Below are 23321 nucleotides of genomic sequence, written 5' to 3' on the forward strand. Positions count from 1 at the left end.
GAGGCTGGGGATGTTGGAATGTTTGCATCACCTTTCTGCAAGTCCTATCAGCGATGGTTGGAATGAGAAACACAATATTGTACAGATATTGTCAACTGTAGAGTTCACTGTATCTATAAACTTGAACATGAATTTGGCCTATTTACATGTATAGAGCTTAGTTCTACCAGCAAAAATTTACATTGGAAATGAGAAAATTTATTGAATGATCAAATAAAAACACAAAACTCTTTCTCATTGTTTGATCAATATGTACGAGATAAAAATTCAGCAAGTGAAGAGAGGGATATAATAGGTATATCTCTAAAAACAAAACTTGAAATATGCATGTTTAATTAAAGGGGTCACTTGCGAGAGGTGTGGCTGCTGAATTCTAGCAAAGAATTCCAGTCATTCTGGTCTTGTTTATTCTACAAATTTATGCATGTCTTCAGGCTGATTTTTATTTTCCATCTGCCAGCTGAGATGAGTCAATTTTTCTCAGTCGGCCCCACAGGCAAGGTGAATGCATACTTGCCTGAGCCTCCTAAGCTCAGCGCCAACATTTAATAAATCTTTACTGGGCATGATGAGAAAGTTCTGAAATTATCATGGGGGGGTGTTCCTTGGTGGCTGCAGTTGGTGTGAGCTTTGGTGGTCTGGGTCAGTGTCTGCCGTTACCATCATCAGTGAAAAACCAAACATATGGCTGGCATTTAACACCAATTGAAGAAAATCATGTTTACCCAGGCTCCATGCTATATGCTTGACATAAATATACCTATTCCATTTCACCAATAGTGATCGCCATTGTGAAATTTGCCGCATTTACCATTTCTCTCATATTCGTACGCTTTCCAAAATAAATACAAAATGCAATATCTGACATATGATGGCTTGCTACAATAGTTTATAAAAAACTGATGACAGAAGGCAGCAAAACTGGGTTCTACGTGATGAAAAGTGTTCTTAAGGACTGTTTACAGTTAATATTGGCCCTAGAGAATTCTGATGGACAGTCCTATGAGAACAATCCTGTGGAATTCCATATCTGCCGTCACCCGTCGTACGTCGCCTGTCATGGGTCGCCTGTCGTGCGTCGTCCATCACGCGTCGCCTTTCTGAGAATTCAACCAAGGGTTTTTTAGCGAAATAGAATTTTCCACAAAAATGTTTAGGCAAACTTATCCGCAGTTCTATTCGCTCTTGCCTACTGTGAAAATGTGCTGACTTGTTTTCATGAAATTCTAGAAAGAAATCAGCCAGCCGAAACAGACATTCCATTTTCTCCTCTCAATTTCACCTTGAAATCCACAAACACTAGACAGTAAATTGTTTTTGTCAATTGTGCTGTGGATAAGTAACTGTTTTTGAATGTTATAGGGGGCAATTATCACTTGGTTTAAGTTTAAGAAAATATAACATGTTGGATTTTGTGGGTGTGTATGCCACGGTGGATAGGCCAATGAGCACAGGTAATCCCGCATGTCAGCACTATTTATGGGGCTAACAAAGTAACATTACTGTTTAAAAGATTTCTGTGTGCCTACATGCAACTTAAGTCATGTCTAATTTGGCAGATTTCATCGTAGGTATACGTATACCCGCCTCAAAATAATGTTGAATCAGTTTGCCTCTTATAAAAGATATTAAGGAGTCGAACATTGTAAGTAATTTATTATATACATTTAGTTCAAAGTTACTCTTGTATTTCCGGGAGTACGATCTGTTGGGATATCGTGGAAGGACAGACAGGCATGGGGGATCAATCGAACAAGTATGTAAAAAGATCAAGGATCAAAGTGAAAAATAGCACGGCACAAGCGTGACAAAAAAAAGCGACAGGCGACGGACGACACACGGTACGTGACAGACGACGAGTGACGAACGACGGCAGATATGGAATGCCATACAATCACTCAGATTCTCTTCAAAATTTTGGTTTAAAAGGTAAATTGTACCACATACCTATTTGTTTCCTCCATTTAAAGTTCATTCTAAAAGCAAACCTTAGTTATAATGTAAAGAGATGATGAGGCTGGTAGCCATTTCTGATGGTAACTAGACCACTCCTATTTGGATCAGAGTTCCTGAAGCTCCCTAACAAGAAATGCTGCTCGCCAAATGTTCTTAATTGGCAACCTGTTGATGATTGCAGCAATGCATACAATACTGTTGTGCCAAGCAGTGTCAAGGAATTTGTCCATGAAGTTTGAACACCACTGGGTTCCAAATTTATACAGCTGCTAAGCATGAAGTACTGCTAAGAAAAATTGCTATAAGCATCATGGGGGGACCATTTACAATAAGTATATGGTGTGTGACATTTTGACTTGTAACCTGTTTTTGCTAAGCAAATATTTTCCCTGCTAAGCAGATTTTTGAACTTAGTAGCTCCTACCATTGGGCCCCATGGGACCTCCCATTATTCAGCTGCTAACTCCAAGATTTAGCTTAGCAAAGTTACACATTGCGAACTGGCTAAGCAGATTTTTGTGGTGCTTTGTAAATCTGCATGCCAAGCAGTTCCACAAATTTCTCCCAAAGTCAACATGTTCACGTCGCAATAAATGGCATTTCCATTGCAACTGTTCCCTTTCAAAGCACAAGTGCAAAAAGACAGAAAAAGTCATGGCTCTGCACCATCAGTCATAGAAGTATTCACATGCTAAATGAATCCCACAGATTTCTGTGCACGCATTTTTTCAAATTGAAGAAAACTTCTTGACTGGATTTCCCTGTTTTGCTATGTAACTCCTTCTTCCCTCTACACAGTTGGTGGGTGGCAGCTACGATTATGTTTTTGCATAGTGCCAGAAGGCTACAGATGAATAATTCTAAAAGCAACGAGTTACAAGTTTTATGACCTTAACTAATGACTTGCAAATGAAACCAGCACTTATTGAATAGTGTTATAGCCCTAACCGCCAAGCACATTGTTTGGCTTACACTACACAGTGCTACAGTGCTACAAAATACTAAGTAATAGCCTGAGCCTGAAGGACCTCGCGCTACAGATTACTACTTCTGGCTAGGTTACTTCCATTGATACTTGTACAGAGAACAATAAAGCCATGCATTCATAGTGCCACAGCACTGTATGGTACCTTGTCTTATCTATTGTATCTTATGGCTTCAGAGAACAATAAGGTCACGTCCTCTTACAAGTGAACATTTTACTACAACTAGTAATTCGTAGTACCGTTGGGTTAGGGATAGAGTAGGGAAATTCAATTCATTAAATCTAAAAAAAAAACCTTTACATGTAAGGAATTGTAACTCTGGTTTGTTGTCATTGTCAATACATGGTAACCCTTCTGTTACTTCAGCATCACCTGTACTTCATTATAATTCAGCAAACATGTACATCATTTGGTACTGTACAGGCATCGATACATATGTGTACTTCATTAATCATGACATACGTGCACTTATGAAAAAAATGTCCTGCGTTTTCACCAAAATGTGCTTGTTCGGTACTATGGAGTGTGAATCAGACAGGTAGCAATGACCACCGTTAACCATAATTTATATTAATCATTTTGCCACACTGGGGTGATATTGTTTGGAAAACAAATGCAGACAGTAACAGTCTTTTTGTCGGGGGGGGGGCATGTCGAGAAAACAATTACACTGTCACCAAAATTTGGGACAGGTTTTGAGACTTTGGGAATGCCTCCAGACATGGTGCTTGCTCCATGATCTCAACCGGGTTATCAAGAAAACTTGGTGTTAAGACTGCATGCATGCCTATCCAAAAAGGTACAAAAAGGATCATTCTTGTCCTCAAATTTACCAAAGTGGTGAAAGTTCCCTAAGTCTCTTGTGTTACAGGAACAATGGGAAATGCAACGCCTTGCATTTGAAATGATACTGGTGAACACAATTTTCCCATTTCAGAATGTTGCAAATATGCCCATTCATGAAGGCTGACCAACTAATCAAGAAAACCTCCACTGATCAAATAGCTACCTGCCTTTCTCTGGGTTATACATTGTTTTTGTCTGTTTCAAGTTCCAAAATTGTAGGCTTTTAATTTTTTTTTCCTCAGATGCATGACTTTCAAGCCCTGCCCACTGAAGTGGACGAAAAGGACAGAGCTGGTGCCATTCAGCTTGATGAGAAAAGTACCACTTGAAAAGGAGGTTTACCTCGTAACCCAAACTCTTCCATATCCAACCGTACATCAGAAGAGAAGACAGATTTGTTTTATAACCAGATCTTGGTCTGAGCATGTAAACTGGTCCTTTTTTTTCTCCCACTTGAGCGTATGAAGTATCTCCCTGATTTTGCATCGATCCTCTTTGAAACTTAGGTCCTGTTTATTTCACATGGATCTACATCTCATTCAGTGGTTTCAAGGCTGGCTCATTTTATCCATTACACGGTTCTGGTGTCAGTGAACTAACCACAAATGGACCCTTAGCAAGTGAATTCTACCAGACAGGGGCAGGTTAATTAGAGTTTGTGAACTAAGCTAGTTAAAACAAAATCAAGCTGAGCCAGCTTAATAAAGAAAGAAAAAGAGAAAACCTTCCACGGTACAAACTTATCATATGCAAAGAAAAAGGTAAGTAACGTGCATGAATGGATTGAAGCAAAGTTATGACACAATCGGGAACAAAGTCCACTGATTTTTACCTTTACCCGCTGTTATTGAACTGGTTGATCAATTGATTTTCATTATGCTGAATTGATGGGTAAACATTTCTCTTTGGCTGTGCAATTTCTACATCTGATATTTCTGTTTGTACAAGATCAGTACACAGACGAGGCGTGTGCAAACCCACCTCCAATCTAATAGGGTTGTCTGGGGGTTAGACTTGAATGAGGTATTGTCATCTGATTGCTTTGGTCCCTAATATTCAAGCAACTAAAGCAAAGTTAATTGTGCAGGCCTTCAAAAAAGATATAGTAAAAACAAATAAAAATAAAACAATAAAAAACAGCTATTAATTTTCTGATATTCACTCAGAATGAATCAACTTAAGGTCTTCCTGTAAGCACCTTGACTTTAAAAGGCACCTCTAAGGAAAACATGTTTTCTCTAATTTTATCTGTTCACATAAATATGGAAGCATCCAAATCGAACGCAGAGTCATTCGTCTACAAAGCTGAACTATAACAAGCTAAAAAGGGTTTTTTTGGTTCATGCCAAGATGCGAATTCTGAATGTAGATTGCATCATTCATTGAAAACAGAGAAATTGAGGGGATCCCTCGCCCTGTGTTTGCAGTGGATAAACCCTTGTGCATGCCAAACAATGCATGTAGCTCTTTAAAGACCGACCTAAAATGAAGAATATTAATTTTGCTTTTAAAATATTCCCTTGAATATGTCCCAACATTCACAGCCGTGGACGTTGGCACATACTATTCAGTTTCAGTTATTATTTGCTGTATTATGATTGATGTATTGCATGGATAATTAAGATTTAGACAAGGAACTTCTGACTGTTGATTGTTTACAGGATTAATGAACTAGTGATGTAGATAATTACAAAGGGAAAATATGCTTTCACAGCTCTTACATTTCCAGTAAACTTTAAAACCTGTCCATTACATTACTCTTCTTGGATGTGAGTGATACCAACACATACTCGCGTCAAATATAGATTTTATAGAAAAAATGTAGCAACTCAACTGACACATTGGGTCATATGAATAAAAACTAGCAAATACTATGAAGTTCAAGCAAACAGCAAAAGCATTTACTGAGAAGTAAAAGCATTAAGAATAAGCAATTGCTTGAATTTGTATGAATAAAATGTTTCTTTTACTGTTCAGCATCTGCTTGTACAAATAGTAGCAAATGCTTTATGCTTGTGGCTGACTTCACAGCCAAACGGTTTTGCACAATAGGGATTCCACTGTCTGCACCTGCAGACACACACAGTGCAGCACAGTGCTGTATCTTGGGACCTCAGCATGGCAGATAAGCAGGGTGGCAGTAATTTTGATCGCAAAAACCTTCATGAAGAAAATTTCTCTGCTACTCTCAAATCGGTACAACTGCCTGCATCTGGCTTCTTGAGATTCCCTCCTAAAGGCATACAGCCTTTCCTTTCACATGATATTCATGAACGCTGCCATCCTGAACATAAGTAAATGCTCCTCGTTTTCAAGCTTGCCCTGACCCAGTCTTGGAAAAATGTCAAGTAAATACTCCAATTCTGTAGAACTGACTCGTTTTTACTCATACAAAATGAAGCAACTGCTTATTGTCAAGCTCAAGCTTAAAGAGTAAGAACTAAATACTTTTACTTTTTAACAATTGCACCAAAGTAAAAGCATTTGCTTCGTTATTATTCATACAAACACGAGGAAATGCTTCAAATATGGTAGTAAAAGCACATGCTACTTTTTATTCATATGACCCATTTGCTTTAGATTTGCCTGTCAAGTATTGCCAGAAGGTATTGAGGAATTCCTCGGGCATGCATGCCCATAAGGAAAAGTCTCATAAATCAGGTGATGACATTTGAATATTGCATCCAGTGGTAATTAACGAGAAAAAAATACACAGAAAATGCTTATAGCCACACTTGCAAACTTTGATTCCTGCGAGGGTGTTTGTAAAGAGTTCATGACAGGTAATGTTTTGAAACGGGTATGTTTGATTCAGATAATTCAGGTGTAGACACGGGTAATTCGGGACTCATGCAAAAGAAAACTAAACATTGCTACGTGTACGTTGATTTTGAATCATGGGGTGTTTTTCCCCATACATCAATGTGCAGCCATAACACTGTGCACTTTTTTGTGTTGTCCGAGAGCTCGTGAAAAAATTCACAAGCTTACTTGGATGGGACCCAACCTCTCCTTCTTACTAGTCCAAGTATCTTCACCACTCGACCACCAAGCTCACCAGGATTGGCTGGCCAGTCCGGCAGGAGGTCATGGGTTCAAGTCCCAGACCAGTAAGCCTGTGAATTTTTTTTTTCAGCAAGTTCTTGGACAACACTGCATACACCGTGTTATGGATATCCATCAGTGTAAGGGCAAAAGCCGTCATTGAAAATAAACATTGCCCCAACGCAAAGTACATCTTTGAAAAAAAATGTACATGTATGGACAAAAGTAATTTTCTTGTGATCCTGAAATGCTGCGACCTTCAGAGTCTAAATTTCTGCTGTGGTCAGCAGAGATTTTATACTTACAATAAGCTGAACGGACAGGTTGGGAACTGATTTGTTTTTGGAAGGGGGCCTTGTAGCACGCTATTATACTTTAGGATCATTTTCTGGGAAACTTCATGAAGCTGAGCTCAGACTTTGTAGTATTTGTTCAAGTCTGCACACACACATCACAGCTTGCTACAATGCCAGTGACAGATCAGCTGTCTAATGTGGTCATACTTCTAGTAAAAGACTAATTGAACTGACCTCTTTAGCCTTCTTATTACATTAACATTAATTAAAATGTATGAAGTGGTGAAGTGTGACAATACACATCTGTATTCAGCCGTAATTCAAGAATGAACAGCAATTAGAGTGCATGGTATCACCTTCTGTTTATTCTGAAATTCATGCATTTTTGTTAAAAACTAATATACCAAGATATATTTGTGTATATCTGATGAGTAAGTGTAGGAACCAGTGTAAAATGAACGAAAAACTAGCAATGGAGAGGTTTCATATTTTTACATTTTACTGAAAATTTGTTGAACTCATCAATGGATGCCACTTGTAAAAAAAATAACTTGCACAAAAAAGGTATAAACATTAAGACTCTTGAAACAAATGTAATCTAGAAGAAAAACTCCTCTTAAATATATATTTACATTAACTTGCCTGGGCACGATGACACAATTTATATTTTTAATTTTTACGGGGGAATATTTGTTGCCAATTTCTCTTGCTTCTTTTTTACTTTGAAAATCTGGAATGAATTTGGATAGACTTCTCTAAAATTTGTTCTTACGCTCGATGGAAATTTTTTGTGCATTTTTAAAAAAATCAAACATTTATTTAAAAAAATCCTACCGGCATGTTTGTATAAAAGTATGCAAATTATCTACTGAAGATAGCCTTATAATATTTATTAATATATATAATCTTGTGAGAAATGTATGCTTGAACTCACTGTTTACAAGTCTCATACATACGTGTACATGTATAGGGGTACACTACAGTGGTTACCTTATAGCAGTGGATAACATAGGTATCTTATTAATAAAAGATCAGATGTTGAGGTAATTAACAAAGTTCTTCCATCTTAATCTGGGGGGTCGGTATCTAAGTTGAAGCAGTCTGAGAAGCCATGGGGAAATTCTCCAACATAAAACCTTGTGTGTTGCACTATGTATGTATTCAGTGGTGTGGTGGACTTCATTCACAAACGTAAGAGGGCGCTGTTCAAAGTAGGAAAGCAAGCAAACAACTTCTGCACGTCAGTCCACTGGTGCTTATCAATAGACATTATTACTACACCTCATAAATATTCATTTAGCCATGGCATTTCATTGGCCTATTCCAGGAACTCAACCTTGATCTCAAGGCAAAGCCAAAGATCATCCAACACCTTGGGTATTATGTTGTTGGTGTACTATAGTGGAGACTTTCAATATGGAATGAGACGGTTGACCTGAAGGCCAGTTTTCACTGCTTTCATTAAATCCTGAATATCAGAGCAGAAATCTGGGTCTCTAATGCTGACCTTTATGAAACAAACATTGACTGGAGCTGTGATCAGAACCAATTAAGGTCATGGCTGTCAAACTGATGGACTGTCCAAATACTCAAACTGGACCAACAGCCCCAAAATGTGATCTTTTTTTCATGAGCCCCAATACCACAGTCTTAAGACCTGCATCTCGCTGGTTCATGTGCACCACTCGCACATGATGAGTATTAGATGTATTAGAGGCTGCATCCAAATCTCTTGTCTAGAGCTAGGTCTAGGTCTTCGCTTCATTGGAAATGCGTGGAGATGCGTAGACAATAGACCTAGCCATAGCTCTGGAAGCCCGTTTCGGACACGGCCTGAGTATACAGGGACATGTCCTAGACTGGTGGCAATGTCATGTACTTGTTACTTTGGAGTGTACTTGTCTATGCACAGTAGGTGCCTGATATCCTTTCATGTGGGACGCTTTTGTATTTTTCTGAGAGCACATTGCAACAGTTGTAGACTTTGGACAGGAGGGCAAACACTTCAGACCACTTTAGTGCTTGTTACAATTTTCAGAGTATTCTAAATTCGTCCGCCAACTGACATCACCTTCTCTTTGATTTCTTCCCCTTCTTGATTTTGTCAAATTATCTTTTGGGTTGAGAATTCCGGCTGATGCCGCTCATCATGTGTCACCTTGACCAAGCTTCCACTTGGAACTTACAGTTCCCAGTTGTTAAGAGTGTTTACATTTCATTTTAAAGTGATCTTGCTGCTTGAATAAAAACTAATTTACATAACAAAAATTTGCTTTGATGTCAACTTAGTGGTCTTTGCTTCCCTGACTTCAAAGACAGTTAGAAAATATATATTTCGTTGTCTACTTCAGAAAACATTTCATTTGTTCATGATGCCTGTCAAAATGTACTATAATCCAAAAGTTCCAAACGTTTTAAATTTTTGCCGTAAAAATATTACAAATATGCCAAATATAAGAATGGTATAAAATTTATCAACACTGTACAATTTCAGTTAGATGTTTTTCAGTTTGGTCCATTAGTTATCACTAGTCTTAGATCTGTGAGCAACTACCTTCTCAAAAACTTCACCTCAATTTACTTTCAATACCATTATAAATTGGGTCATTTCAAAGGAAAGGACTTGATTTTTATGCTTAGATTAATAAGAGACATACAAATATTTGGAAGAAGTCTTAACAGTGAAGGATGTTTTGTCAATTTTTTTCTACCAATCATCAAAAACACTGCAAACATTTTGTTCTCAAACCCACAAAGAGTTATGTTTGGAAAACATGGTTAAAGCACTTTGATAACACTTTTCTAGGAAAAAAATCTGGCTGCCAATTAAGTTTGAGATTTTTTGAAGGGCATGGCAAAGTGACAACGTTCAAGAACAGTCCTAAGTGTGAGCTTTGTCAAATATCAATCCTGTTTCAAAAATACTTTTCCTCAAGACATTAAAGCTTTGTTTCTTGAAACTCCATTAATTTAATTCATCAACATAATTCTAGGTGTTCAAATTTTTAATCCGCGAATGAAAAGAGTTAATTTGGTGTTACTAGATCTTCAAAAAGACAGATTTGGAAGAATTTAACCTTTCATAGGCTTTTAAAGAATCCCATCAATTCTTTCACAAGTGACTCCGTCGCCATGATCCACCAATGCAGATATGATACATTTAATTTACTAACTGTCACTACATGTGTGTCCTAGTAAACTTCAGTTGTGTCAGATTTCACAAGTTCTGGCAATCTGTATCCAACCTACTAACAACTTCATATAAAACTGCACAGCAATGGCTTACAATCTTCTCCAACTGGGGCAGGTGTGGGTGAGAAGTATTCAGGGCAAGAATATAAAGTCATTTTCTTTCTAGGGTTTTTGTAAACCTCGAAACCATATTTAGCCAACCATGTCAAACACAGGCTGGAAGACAAACAAACAACTGCCTGAATTGCCAGCCTCCACATACGTGCTGCACACACTTTTATGTTCCATCCTTCAGTACGTTCAGCAATAAACAAAAATTACAGGGCACTTACAGATAAGCTCCATGGTGACGACCCGCACAGTCAAACAACAAGTTCTGCAAGAAAAAAATAAACCTCTCATCAAAATAAAGCAATCAACTGGGGGTTTTTGTTGTCCAAAAACTGCCTAACCGGTGGGGCCCTCCTTCCCACACAAAACCCTGGCCCCATTTTCAAGCGGGTGGGTTTATGGTATTGGCAGCCATCTCTGTCATTTCAAAGGGCTATGGTCTGTCCATCATGTAAAGGGTGGGTGGATGGCATCGTTTGTCACAGAGGGCCTTTTTAAAGAATTTGGTCGAGCGGGGGAAACCAGCACGTGTTGGCTTTAGAGGTGGCAATAAAGTCAGTCACTTGGTTCAAGTGGCAACTGGGCTTCGGCACAATGCAGGTGGTTTTCTTCTGCAATCAAAACTTGTTTTGGCACAGTTGCCATAGAAATGGAGTGAGGCACGGAGTGGAGCTGATGATGCGTAGCATTCCTTTCATGGAAATGAAGTGAGGCAGAATGACAAAACACAAAAGGTACTCTAACAACATAATTCCGAACTGTTTGCATTTCCAATTTCATGTCATAAAGTGGGTTGGCACAATCTACTGTGATTAAAGGAAGACAATGTTTATTGGCAGGTACTTCACTCAAGCGAGAATTCTCAAAATGGTCAACAGAGGGCACTCTTCTCCATCATAGACCACACTTTAATACTGATATATCACTACTGACATTTGTTATGTCAAGTGTTGCAGCATTTCTTTACTTAATTTAATCATTTGTTTCATTATAAGAGGATCACAAGAGAAGTCATCCTGGCCACCCTTAGTTGGACTGTGCTTCCTCCTATCCCATAACCACCCTTACGCCCCCAACCCCACCCACTCCCCTTCCTCCTATCCCATAACCACCCTTACGCCCCCAGCCCCACCCACTCCCCTTCCTCCTATCCCATAACCACCCTTACGCCCCCAACCCCCACCCACTCCCCTTCCTCCTATCCCATAACCACCCTTACGCCCCCAACCCCACCCACTCCCCTTCCTCCTATCCCATAACCACCCTTACGCCCCCCAACCCCACCCACTCCCCTTCCTCCTATCCCATAACCACCCTTACGCCCCCAACCCCACCCACTCCCCTTCCTCCTATCCCATAACCACCCTTACGCCCCCAACCCCACCCACTCCCCTTCCTCCTATCCCATAACCACCCTTACGCCCCCAACCCCACCCACTCCCCTTCCTCCTATCCCATAACCACCCTTACGCCCCCAGCCCCACCCACTCCCCTTCCTCCTATCCCATAACCACCCTTACGCCCCCAACCCCACCCACTCCCCTTCCTCCTATCCCATAACCACCCTTACGCCCCCAACCCCACCCACTCCCCTTCCTCCTATCCCATAACCACCCTTACGCCCCCAACCCCACCCACTCCCCTTCCTCCTATCCCATAACCACCCTTACGCCCCCAAACCCCACCCACTCCCCTTCCTCCTATCCCATAACCACCCTTACGCCCCCAACCCCACCCACTCCCCTTCCTCCTATCCCATAACCACCCTTACGCCCCCAACCCCACCCACTCCCCTTCCTCCTATCCCATAACCACCCTTACGCCCCCAACCCCACCCACTCCCCTTCCTCCTATCCCATAACCACCCTTACGCCCCCAACCCCACCCACTCCCCTTCCTCCTATCCCATAACCACCCTTACGCCCCCAACCCCACCCACTCCCCTTCCTCCTATCCCATAACCACCCTTACGCCCCCAACCCCACCCACTCCCCCTACACCTCTTTTCTACCAGACTCCCTGCTCTGTACCCCCACTCTTATCTTATCTTTCTAGTTGATTGTTATTACATTGTAATGTTCTCTGTATCGTTTGCTATATGTGAAATGGCCAAATAAATACGAATAATTATAAATAATAACAAATAAAGGTGTCATCAGAATTTCTCGGGGGAGGGGGGGACCCGCTTTTTCAGGAGAAAGGGGCGAAACACTCATCAACGACAAACTGATAAACCATTAATGGTGGACGGAAGGCGATTCTGAGGTACTTCAGCAAAAGGGTCATTTTTATCTATTTTCTCCCCTTTCATGTCTCTGGCCATTTTTTCTTTCTTGTTTTTACTTTTCATGTTGTTTTGCCACAAAGCCCATGGTCAAGAGTGAGCGCAGGGTCTGTTTTGGAGATATCTTTTGTCGTAATAACTGAATTTTTGGAACCGTCATGCCAAAATGTATTGGAACTGAACTTACCAGGCTTTCTTTGCTAATCGGGATCCGGCAGCCACCGTGCCTCATCCATGTTCAGGGTCCACTTTTCCGCCCGATAGGTTCCTGTGAAGGACTCCACGGGGCCCACCGTCTCATTGATGACCCGCAGCATTCCTGGTGTGTCTCCGCTCCCACCGCTGTCATTCCCGTAGCCGCAAGGATCCGTAGAGGTCAGTATGGGCACGTCCGTTTGGACTTCTCCATCCGGACCAGTGATTGTCACAGCAGAGGGGAAATGGGCAATCTGGAGATAGAGCAAGAGAACAATTATCATTACATTTTTCCTCCATTTTCAATAAACATGTATCTTTGAGGGAACTTTTCTTATTAACACTGACCTAATCTTTTATTCCTAAAAGAGGAAAGTAACCTTTCCCTTTAGAATATGACTCACTGCAAACAGTCTCCATATAACTTCACTATAAGTGAATATTCCACTTTGCCCTTGAAAGATGCCAAAGGTATTAGTCTCCAGGAAATTGCATGGCTACATAAACTGTGCAGTGGATTTATGAACACACCCTCTGTAGTGTCTTGATAGACACACAACATGCAGTGCTTATCATGCGAATGAGACACGTTCATTTGCTTGACCTCTAGAGGCCTAACATAGGATAGCAGCATGCATGGACATGGTTGAGAACCAGAATAAATGTTCTGTATAGATTCTTCTGACTCCTGTGTTCAATTTGTCTTTATCCAGTTACTGAAATAAATTCATTTCCATAAACACGACACCTTTCCTGTCTATCTTTCAACTACTTGTGATGCAATCCAACAAAGAGGAACAAAACGTTTACTTGACTTTTTCAGTGCCGCGAATGATTTACACATTCCCTCTGTGTATTCTTTATTCTTTGGCAATTACCATTCCAGCTCGGCCAACGGTTTCTTTGGGGGGAAAGGAGTGATTCTTTTTTTTTTTTCTCGTCATGCTTACCATGATAATTTGATCTATCACCAGCTCTCCCACAAGGAGCACATGCCAGTTCACTGGTTCATAGGAAGCCAACACCAGCACAAACCCCCTGGCAGCATCTTGTGGTGGGCTACCCTCAAGCTCTACCTCCATATCGCCTGCTGTCGGGGGTCTGGTGTGGCGGTTACCCTCGTGCACGGCGAGAACAAAGACTCGGTATTTGGGGTTGTCTCTGGCCCGACAGCTGTAGGTTTGCTGGGTCTCGTCCTGGTAAGAGGGCGTGGCAGGGGCTGATGGGTCATCGTGCTTGATCACGCAGGACCCATACCGAGCTTAGCATGAAACGCGAAGAAATCAAGCCTGTGTTAATGCACTACAATCATGCTTTCAGTACCCAAAACTTGTTACCATAATTGCACTATTCAAGATCTGGTAACTCAGTTCCTGGTAAGGAAGCCAGAGTTTTTGAACTAAGGACAAATTAAATATGAGTTCCTGGTTGATTCTAGAAGAGGGATACCAAGGCTTCCACTGTTTAACTTTTTTAACTGAAATATCTGATGTAAATTTTTTGGTCCATAGCCACATTCTGATTACATGGAAGTTTGCAAATTTATCTAACAATCTAAAAAAACAAATAGAATATGACCTCTGAGAGTCCTTTGCATATCCTTTGCAAGGCCTGTGTCAGATTTTGCAAGAACATTTCGCAATTACCACTTACGCAAACAGGATTCCCGGGAGTAGTATGGCGACTCGCAGGAGCAGAAATCCTCCACACAGAGTGCCCTCACCTGAAACCCACCAACATGTGTGCAAGAGCCCTGCCGGCATGGGATGCGCAGCTCCAGAGGGGGCGTGCTCCGTCTCAGGTCTACCGAGGGCTGTGTGGTGTCCAATGTGGTGGGGACGTCTCGTTGCTCAGTTGTCTGTGCTGAACGCGACAAAGACTCTGGTTTGAACCGACAAAGGGAAATTCAGTCTTTTAACTTATTCATGTACGGGTTACGTTAACCCAAGTCTCTGGACTGAACCAACAAAAAGGGGAAATTCAGTCCTTCAGTTTCTTAATACTGGTGTGACACAGCGTTACTTTGAAAACTCCTAAGAGCTAGCTTGACCAGTGATCGAGTAGAGTCCATCTAATCCGAGTCCGAGCCCAACTGAGTCTAAGAGGGTCCGAGTCAAGTCCGAGTCCACTTTTGTCCGAGTCCGGCTCAAGTCCGAGTCCACATTGTCGAGTCCGAGTTCCAATATTGCCCTCCTGGGCCCAAATCCCAGACACAACAAAGATTTTGTTTGAATTGAAGGACATCAAGGTCATTTGATGATGACACAACAACACGGTATACATCGCTGTGCCACGAGCATGATTCATTCAAAAGTTTCTGTTTCAGCCCGAAATTTAACGAGCAGGATCAGAACTTACGTGTACATAAGTAACTATATCCAAGAATTTTCAGTTGCATAGGTTATCTGCCACTCCGGGACTCAAACAGACATTCTCTTGCGGGCGATGCCTGCTTTAGGAAAGAGTTTGAAATGAACCAGCACAATAGCCATGACAAGAAGACGACGAACTGTGAGCAAGTCAATCCTTCACGAAAAACGTGCTGCACTGCACAGGCAACTCTGTCACGTGCTTGCCATTATCCTTGACGCAAAATTATAATGGTCTTAACCAAACAATTATGGACAACAGATGCGGACAGTTTTTCCAATGAAATTTCTGAATTTTATGGACAGTTTTTGAATGGAGTTGATTCGAGTCCAGTACGTAGTCCGAGTCAGCCACTAGCCAAATCCAAAATGACCCGAGTCCAAGCCAAGTCAAGCGTCCAAAAAAATCGGACCCGAGTCCGGACTCGAGACCTCCATCACTGGGCTAGACTCCTGAAGAAAAAATGCACTGCAGCGATCTCGGTAAAAATGGCTTAAAACCTTTAAAAAAATAGCTATTATGAATCACGAAGGAAGAGGCATTTTTTTAGCTCAGTGATTAAGTATCAAACCTCCATAACAATACCATTGAGTTGTCTCTCCTTGATCAGGAGCTGTTCATTGAGTTGACTGATCTCCTCCTCTTGTCGCGTCAGCTGGCTGGTCAGTTCTGAAACCCTCTCCTGAAGGCCTACAAGAGAATATATGGTCATTCCTTCAGTCATGTGAAACCCGACCTTCCTACTCCAGCCAATTTGCATGGCAATGTGGAGCACAGACTCCCTTGTCCAATAAAAAGCCTGTGTCGATTCTAAATGGCAGATCAGGCTGAAGTTTCTATTCATTAAAATGACTGAGAATAATGTCCGCTCCCCTGGGATGGGACGCCAGTTAATCACAGGATGCTCCCCAGCTGATGCTGGTACCCATGTTACACTCTTTGGGTGGAGAGTAGCAAGTACGGGTAAATTACCTTGCCCAAGAACACACAACGCCACCAGCTGGATTTGAACCCCTGTCCCTATAACCTCAAGTTACAAACCTTAACTAGACAATCACATTTCCTTGATGCCTAAAACAGGGGCAAACACAATTGAAATATTAAAATGGGAAAACCAACCTGCACACGTGTCTGTGTCATCACCAATCAGACTATTAATCCAGTGGGTGTACCGATGAACCCTAGTGTACACCCCAGGGAATCGATGCCTTGCACAGCCAATGCCCCAGCTCACCAGCCCAATCAGAAACCAGCGTTTGTCATCCTGTAACAAGAAAACATTTTTTTTTTTTCGAGAAAAAGAAAAGCAAGAGCCCTGAACCTAAGACTTTTGGGACTATTTCTTCAACTGGCCGAACAAATACAAGCAGTTTAGTCTTGAGAATTGATTAAAAGTCACAAAGTCATCACAGACATAGCACTGTGGCAATTGCTGATTAGCATAAATGCTGCATTGTTACAGCCAGAGTTACGGTATCCCACAACAGCAATCCATCCTGTGTTAGGATTCCTGTTTGACTATGGGCCTGAACACATTGTTGCAGTCAAGATCAATTAAGATCACCACATGAGAAACACAGGGCCTACAGTCTGAATTGAACTGCAAATGAACTGCAACATAAATTGTTCAGAGCAGATAGCTATCTAAAGAATACTTGGTAACTGTGAACCCTCTGAGCTAATTTCCACCTGCTTATGTCTATGCCACTGTCCGTTAGGGTTATATTCCCACACTGACCCTCACGGCAAAAGGGCTACCACTGTCTCCAAAGCAGGAATCTCTTGCTGCTGGTCTGTCGTCTGAGACAGCACAGAACATCCGGTTGGTGATGACGTCTCGATGGCGTGCATTACAAGTCCGCTGGTCCATGACCAACAAACGCACCTGCGGCGGTGACAAGAAACCAGGCAAGCAACTTGTGGTTACTCGAGACAGTTACAACGACTGGGACATGCTACGTGCATGCCCTGATTCTTGTACATACGGCAAATACGAATGACTGAAATCCATTTGAATGAGCAGAGGCCAAAAGTTTATTCAAGTGGGCACACAGTCCACAAAAAATAGCACAAACGTCCATGCACTCAGCACGAATGTCAGCATTTGGCCAGACAGTGAGACTGAAAAAACTACATCCCAGCACTGCCCATCCCAACCCTTAACTTGACATCACCCAGGACTGCCAGCGAGGTTTCTGGCCCACAATCCTTACCCTCCGGAGGTATCTGGTGGTGGTGGTTGTGATTTCTGCTGTGCGTCCCCAGCCAGTGATGAATCCTCTGGTTCGAGCTTGGAGCAGGTTCATAGCCCTTATCTCACTTGGCAGGCAGACTAGTCATCAGGAGAGAAACAAGACAGATCTACAGTCTGTGAAACTTAGGGACCTCCTAGACTCAATCTTGGCCTACTCGATAAATGGCAACTTGGAGCTTTTCATCAATTAGTCTGCTGTGACAAATAATCCTGTCAGTAAGCCATGTCTAAATTAGTCCTTTTCTGTCTATGGTTTCAGTGTTCAGTCCACCTTGGCAAACAGCAAAGTTTTGAGCACAACCTTACAGCCGTGGGCAAGTTTAAACTATGACCACTCATTGATGACCACTGGTAACTTTACCCTGGTAACCTGCGCAAGATTGACCAGTGATTGACAAAATCGTTGTCACACAAACATGCTAATGACTGACCAAGTTCACAAGCATGCATGTACATTATTGCAGTAGGCAATACCTTTTACTTAAGCACATTTATAAATACTTAAAGCAACTTGACTCTGTGCCAGAGTTCATCTCTGCAAAGAGCCACTTTGACTGGATTGGAGATTTATCCTCATATCAAACATGTGTACATGTAAAGACAGACAATCCATTTAAACTGTCAACTATCTTCCAGGCACAAAGCCTGTTCTACCTTCCTTGTGCAAAGATGCATAATACAGTGTCTATCACAACCAACGGGATAAAGCAATGATAAATATCACTGACTTACTAGGAACAATGAAGTCTGTATATGTGACTGGTTGTATTAGTTTCAACAGAGCAATGTCCGAGTCGTACGTATCTTTGTCAAACTCTGGATTTATGATGAGTTGTTCCACTCGAAGGATCCTCTCGGTTCCTTCCTCCTGTTGTAAGATCAATGAGGTCATAGGTCATGGGTCAATGGGGGTCATGCAAGGGCATGTGGTTGCTTGATGTGTGCTAAAGTAAATGTAATATATTAATACTTTAGTTTCTTGTTTTAATTTGGGAAATCAAATATTCATTCCTAAAATAGAAGACCGCCCAATAAAAAATTCTGCTGTGACAAAGTGTCACTTCTTCCTTTCAGTGCACCATGGAGCTGGGTCCTGACAGTCCCGTAGCCCTCGTCACTGTCCATCTCTGATGTCATGCGGCAACTCAAACTAATACATGTATTGCTGTGTATGGCAAACCCAGTGCTAGGCACATACGAAGATGATTCTACCGGGGGGGCCCATAATGAAATCTCTTTGTGGGGAGGCCAATGCATGTGATTGTGAGCGCGTAGCGTGAAACCTGTACGGTGTGGGGTTGGCAAATATTTGTACGGTTTTGCACTTTGTGGTGCATGATACATAAGCCTCACTGAAATATCATTTGAGCAATCGGTATGTTGAAATTTCAGCCTTTTAAATCCATGTTTGACAGTTAAAAAAAGACAAGTTAATTATTGTATTAAGGTGATGTTTTGTAAACTCATTACAGGAAAAGTGTCTCACAGAAGCATTAAACACAACAAAATCAAGAACCCAACTTTTGCCAAAGGGAATGGTGGTCACAAATTAAAGTCTAAACACTCATTAGTGGGGTTTTCCTTTTAAGAAAAGAAAAAATTCTTTAATTTGTGAGCACAAACCAGCTGCGATGTTAAAGCTTTGCCTTAGATGACATCACAAACTTGATGACATGCACAAACTTTAAGTTTAAAATAGTATGCGAATATGTTTCAGTAAAACTTTTATTTACTTGAGGAAAGCCCCAAAAATGAGTGGTCATAGTGAACACAATCTTACTTGGCCTCAACTATTAAAACATTCAATGGAAGAAGCTTGTGGATATTTCAATTTTTGGATACGAAGTGATGCTTCTATCCTGTTCAGAGACGCTCTTTCTTATAGGTTAATTCTGGGACTAAACTTTGGGTGATTTAAAAAAGTTTATTCAAGGGTGTGTCACTGCGGGATTTATTTCTATGTGGAGACTGTAATGGAGCCTTAGGAGGGTAGAAATAATAGGAAGAAATTATAATAATGTAGACAAGGGGATCAGTTACATCCGAATCTTTTGTCTAGAGCTAGGTTTATGGCTTCACTCCTTTGAAAATACACTGAGACACCAAGAAAAGACCTAACCATGAGCTCTGGAAACCTGTTTCAGACATCAACACAGCCTGAAATGGGACTCCTTGCTGTTATTGGGCGCTGGAACGACAGAAACTGCAAGATCCCGATTGAAAGTGAATATTAAAATTTCCAATTTCCCATGTGATCTAAGTAAACTTATCACACACTGCTACAAATACTATTCACTTTAAATCTTCCCCTCTGAGAATGCCCGCCCCCCCACTATATTTTCAGGGGGAAGGCCACTGGCCACTGGTATATCACCAACTTAATGCCGTCAAAATACCTTGAAAATTTGTTCAAACATCTTGATTAGGGTGATCAAAAACTCTAGAGAACTTTGACAAATGTACATAGCTTGGAAGAGAAAGACAAGAGATGCCACCAAATCAAATGTACCTTGAAGAGGTCATACTCCCCAAGTCGGACCTCCATGTGATCCTTGATGTCGTACTTGAACCGGACAAAGCAGTGGGCGGCCGTCACGACCCAGCGCTGGTTCAGCAGCACCCCCCCGCAGAAGTGCATATTCTCCCGTGTGTTCCACAGCAGCGCCATCCAGGGTGCCTGGCCCTCCTCTGTCACTTTGCCTCCGATGATCTTACCCCGGATACGTGGAACACCGCATTCAACAGGATCTGTGGAGAGTGTGAATACCAGATGGAAGGTGACAAGTGAAAATTTGCGACTCCCAATACTATTATGAGAAAACATCACAAAATAAGATGGTGAAAATGTGCAAAAAAGGAAATAGGAATGCCATGTTCAACATCAATCTTTACTTTTACAAACTACAGGTAATTGTCTCTAAAAGCCAAAATTGGTCAACATTTCACATTTTCAAGCAAAATCCTCCCTAAAATGACCTCTCAATCCTCCTGTGGTGAAACAAGAACCTCCGTGGAGCAGCAAAGGTAATTTTGGACTGACACACACCTTGTCCATACAATGAGTGACACAAAAATGTAGGGAACTTGTATCATAAAGGAAATGAAGTAACTGCCTCTGAAACCAGACCAAAACCCTCCAGGACTGCATTGATCCATTGAGTCTGGCCAAAATCTGACCACTTGTCTGTGTTTCTATGCATCCTATCCACTGTCCTGCCTCCTAACTACTGAATGGTCAATCTTTTCACACAACTGTACATGAGCCAATCCATTATTGGCCTCCAGTTAAAATCACCTGGCTTCTCCTTAAGTTGCACAATATTTAAGAGTGGTCTCCTCCAACAAACTGAGTTGAGATCTCAAATTTGGCAAGTGAAATGTTCAGGACCTCACCTTTGCCACATAAAAACATTTTTCTGATTTTTTAAAACTGGAATGCACTCCTTATCAGTACAAATGTGAAATGTCAACACAATCTGCCATAGAGTTTTGTTGTTAGGGTCATTTAAGTTGAAGGCCACAAGGGTACCAGCCTGCTTACATTGAGCACAGCAGTGGAAAAGTAAAACCTTATTGGCTGACCTGTCTCAGAGAAATGGGCCATGCTTGAGAACAGTAGGTTCAATTTTCACAAAGATGGCATCAAAATGACTGCAAAGAATTACTGAAAAACTACAAAGGCTTAGTTTGCGAATAAAAAGCACTGCAGCGATATAAGAAAAAATGTTAAAGGATGGATTTATCCCCCCCCCCGGCTCTTTTAGGGTTAAAGGGGTTAACAGGAATTCTGCACCTAAAGGACAATTAAATTCCATAACCATATTATGAAAATCCATGACCCGATAATGCAAATTCTTGGACTATTCAGACTTTTAAAGTTGCGAATAAAATCAAGCATTTAATGCACATATTTCTGATAACAGAAATCACAGTGTTGGAAAAATTTCATGACCTTTCCAAGTCTGAAATCAGTATCCTTTGTACTTTGCATAAAAAGAGAAAAACAGACAAGTTTGAAATAACCCGAACAAACCAAGACTCACAGCTACGAAGCGGACGATTCTCGTCACTAGAGGGCACTACATCCAGGAAGATCATCACCTGGATCATGTGATGATGCCTGATGGCAAGACACATGTAATGACCCCTGTCGCCATACTGGGCATTAAGGACCAAAAGCCCCTCCCCCTTAATGATGTATACACGCCCCTCGTGGTAGGCATTTGACACTTCAATGGCGTTATTGTCCTTCTGCCAATCCAAGTAAGTAGGACTCACAATGCTACATTCCAAAAAGACATCTGTATCAGTAGACACAGTTATGTTCTTATCGTAGATCTCCTCATAAATTTCTGTGAAGAAAACACCAGAACAAAAACCAAAACTATGTAAAAATAAAAAAGAACGCAGACACCACTTCACAGGCCTCAAAACACTATTTTAGGAGGCTGCAAACTTCAATAAACAATTATTGTAAATTAACTTCCTTGTTTTATATGCCGGATAAGCATGTAAAATCATTAGAATTTACCAGCCAATACTAAACAGGAAAATGAAGTGAAGGGGAGTTTTTTCAGCAGAATAAAACAAATTATAAAATGTTAGGAAAGCATTTCAAGAACAGATTCTTCTGAACTGGACTTATTTTGCAATTTTTAAACTTCCAATTTCTTCCACTCACCAATTCAACGGGTAAATTGGAGGGTTTTTATTCCTCCGTGCCCTGACTCTGAGGTTACAGGTTCAGTACATGGCAAAGCGTCATTGGGGGAATACTGCACTCTGTGGATGCAGTTCAGTGCTCAGCAGCAAAACTGAACCCTAGCACTTCTACCCTTGGCCTTTCACTCAGTTTCATGGAATTGATTTGTGAGCTCATAAAGAGGTTGGCAAGGTCACATACAGCGATTACGGCGGCAAGACTACTGTTTGACTCGGGAAAGAACCTTCGCAGCACGACCGAAATTTGTTGAAAACACAACATTCCATATAAGAACGTACAGCTTACAATTAGTTCTGACCTCCTTGTCGAATTCAGTGCTACCTAGGTCAGTTAATATCAATTATAATACATGGAAAAAAGTTTGTTTACATTACTTTTGGACCAACCTGAAACTTTTGTTTGGCCTAGGGCATTGAATGCAAATCAGTGTTGCAAAAAGCCTGATGTGTTGGAGCTGGTTTGTCGATCTAAAGCGGCAAGTAACTGCACTGTAACGACTGACCTTCTGTTTGGTGCTGAGCTTGTATTTGCTCATCCTGTTGTGAACAACTAACTCTGCAGAGAGAAAGCGCCAGAATGACGATGACGAACTCCCGCGGTACCCATAGCTTCGATTCGATTCTACGCGCCATCTGTTGCACTTTACTTGAGTCACTTCAATACCCAAGATGACAGCTGATGAGCTTGAATGCTCAACTACCGTCGACAGCACGCGTGCAGCAGGTGTGCAACCCCGGCCCCGTATGCAGCATGTTGTCGTTGCGGTTTCTGGCAAAACCAGAAGGTGGCGCACTTCAACCTTCACCCCTCGGTGGATGGGATCGTCAGCACGCTTCCCCTCCCCGGCGGTACGGTTGGGGGTGTATTAGCCACGGAGATGAACACAAATTAACAGGAACAGGGTTGATCATTAGCTCTACAGGCTAATGATCTACTCGAAATTAGTACCATTCGTGAAGTCAATCACGCGTACTTATAAATCATTTCCCACTTTCCAACTTTTATTTCAGGGGTTTCGATTTCGGTGCAAGGTTTCCTGTTCAAATGCGTGAAAGACAAACAT

General features: G+C 41.5%; 2 protein-coding genes across 4 annotated transcripts in view; one reads left to right on the forward strand and one right to left on the reverse strand.

Annotated features, from left to right (window-relative positions):
- The window catches only part of LOC110973018 (choline/ethanolamine transporter flvcr2a-like), a 25285-nt gene extending 15888 nt beyond the window's left edge, over nt 1-9397 (forward strand). For both annotated transcript variants that reach the window (XM_087134059.1, XM_022223377.2), the window contains one exon: nt 4031-9397. In XM_087134059.1, the coding sequence (XP_086990185.1) occupies nt 4031-4038 (8 nt within the window). In that variant the 3' untranslated portion in view covers nt 4039-9397. The remainder of the gene's footprint in view (nt 1-4030) is intronic.
- Nucleotides 7477-23026, reverse strand: LOC110990439 (uncharacterized). Of its 2 annotated transcripts, none has more exons than XM_022255447.2 (12): nt 22761-23026; nt 21579-21887; nt 20045-20283; nt 18268-18403; nt 17495-17613; nt 17020-17166; nt 16401-16545; nt 15867-15971; nt 14565-14792; nt 13862-14172; nt 12904-13165; nt 7477-10697 (listed from the first exon to the last, which is right to left on the reverse strand). In XM_022255447.2, exons 1-11 carry the CDS (start codon nt 22888-22890, stop codon nt 12917-12919), a joined length of 2118 nt encoding a protein of 705 aa, XP_022111139.2. In that variant the 5' UTR covers nt 22891-23026; the 3' UTR covers nt 7477-10697; nt 12904-12916. The 2 variants fall into 2 exon arrangements, with proteins under 2 accessions (XP_022111139.2, XP_086990184.1); XM_087134058.1 differs by lacking the exon at nt 22761-23026 and adding an exon at nt 22217-22346.
- Nucleotides 23027-23321: the final 295 nt, after the last annotated feature.

This window comes from Acanthaster planci, linkage group LG03, assembly GCF_054643075.1.
Source record: "Acanthaster planci isolate LZ-2023a linkage group LG03, COTS_SCS, whole genome shotgun sequence".
Taxonomy (NCBI): Eukaryota; Metazoa; Echinodermata; class Asteroidea; order Valvatida; family Acanthasteridae; genus Acanthaster; species Acanthaster planci.

Excerpts from the sequence above, each read along its gene's own strand:
- LOC110990439 (XM_022255447.2), bottom strand. The coding sequence starts at position 22,890 with ATGGCGCGTAGAATCGAATCGAAGCTATGGGTACCGCGGGAGTTCGTC. Across the intron at positions 17,167-17,494 it reads CCACCAGATACCTCCGGAGG|GTGCGTTTGTTGGTCATGGA; the intron begins GTAAGGATTGTG and ends TCACCGCCGCAG. Across the intron at positions 13,166-13,861 it reads TGATAGATCAAATTATCATG|ATTGCCCATTTCCCCTCTGC; the intron begins GTAAGCATGACG and ends CTCTATCTCCAG.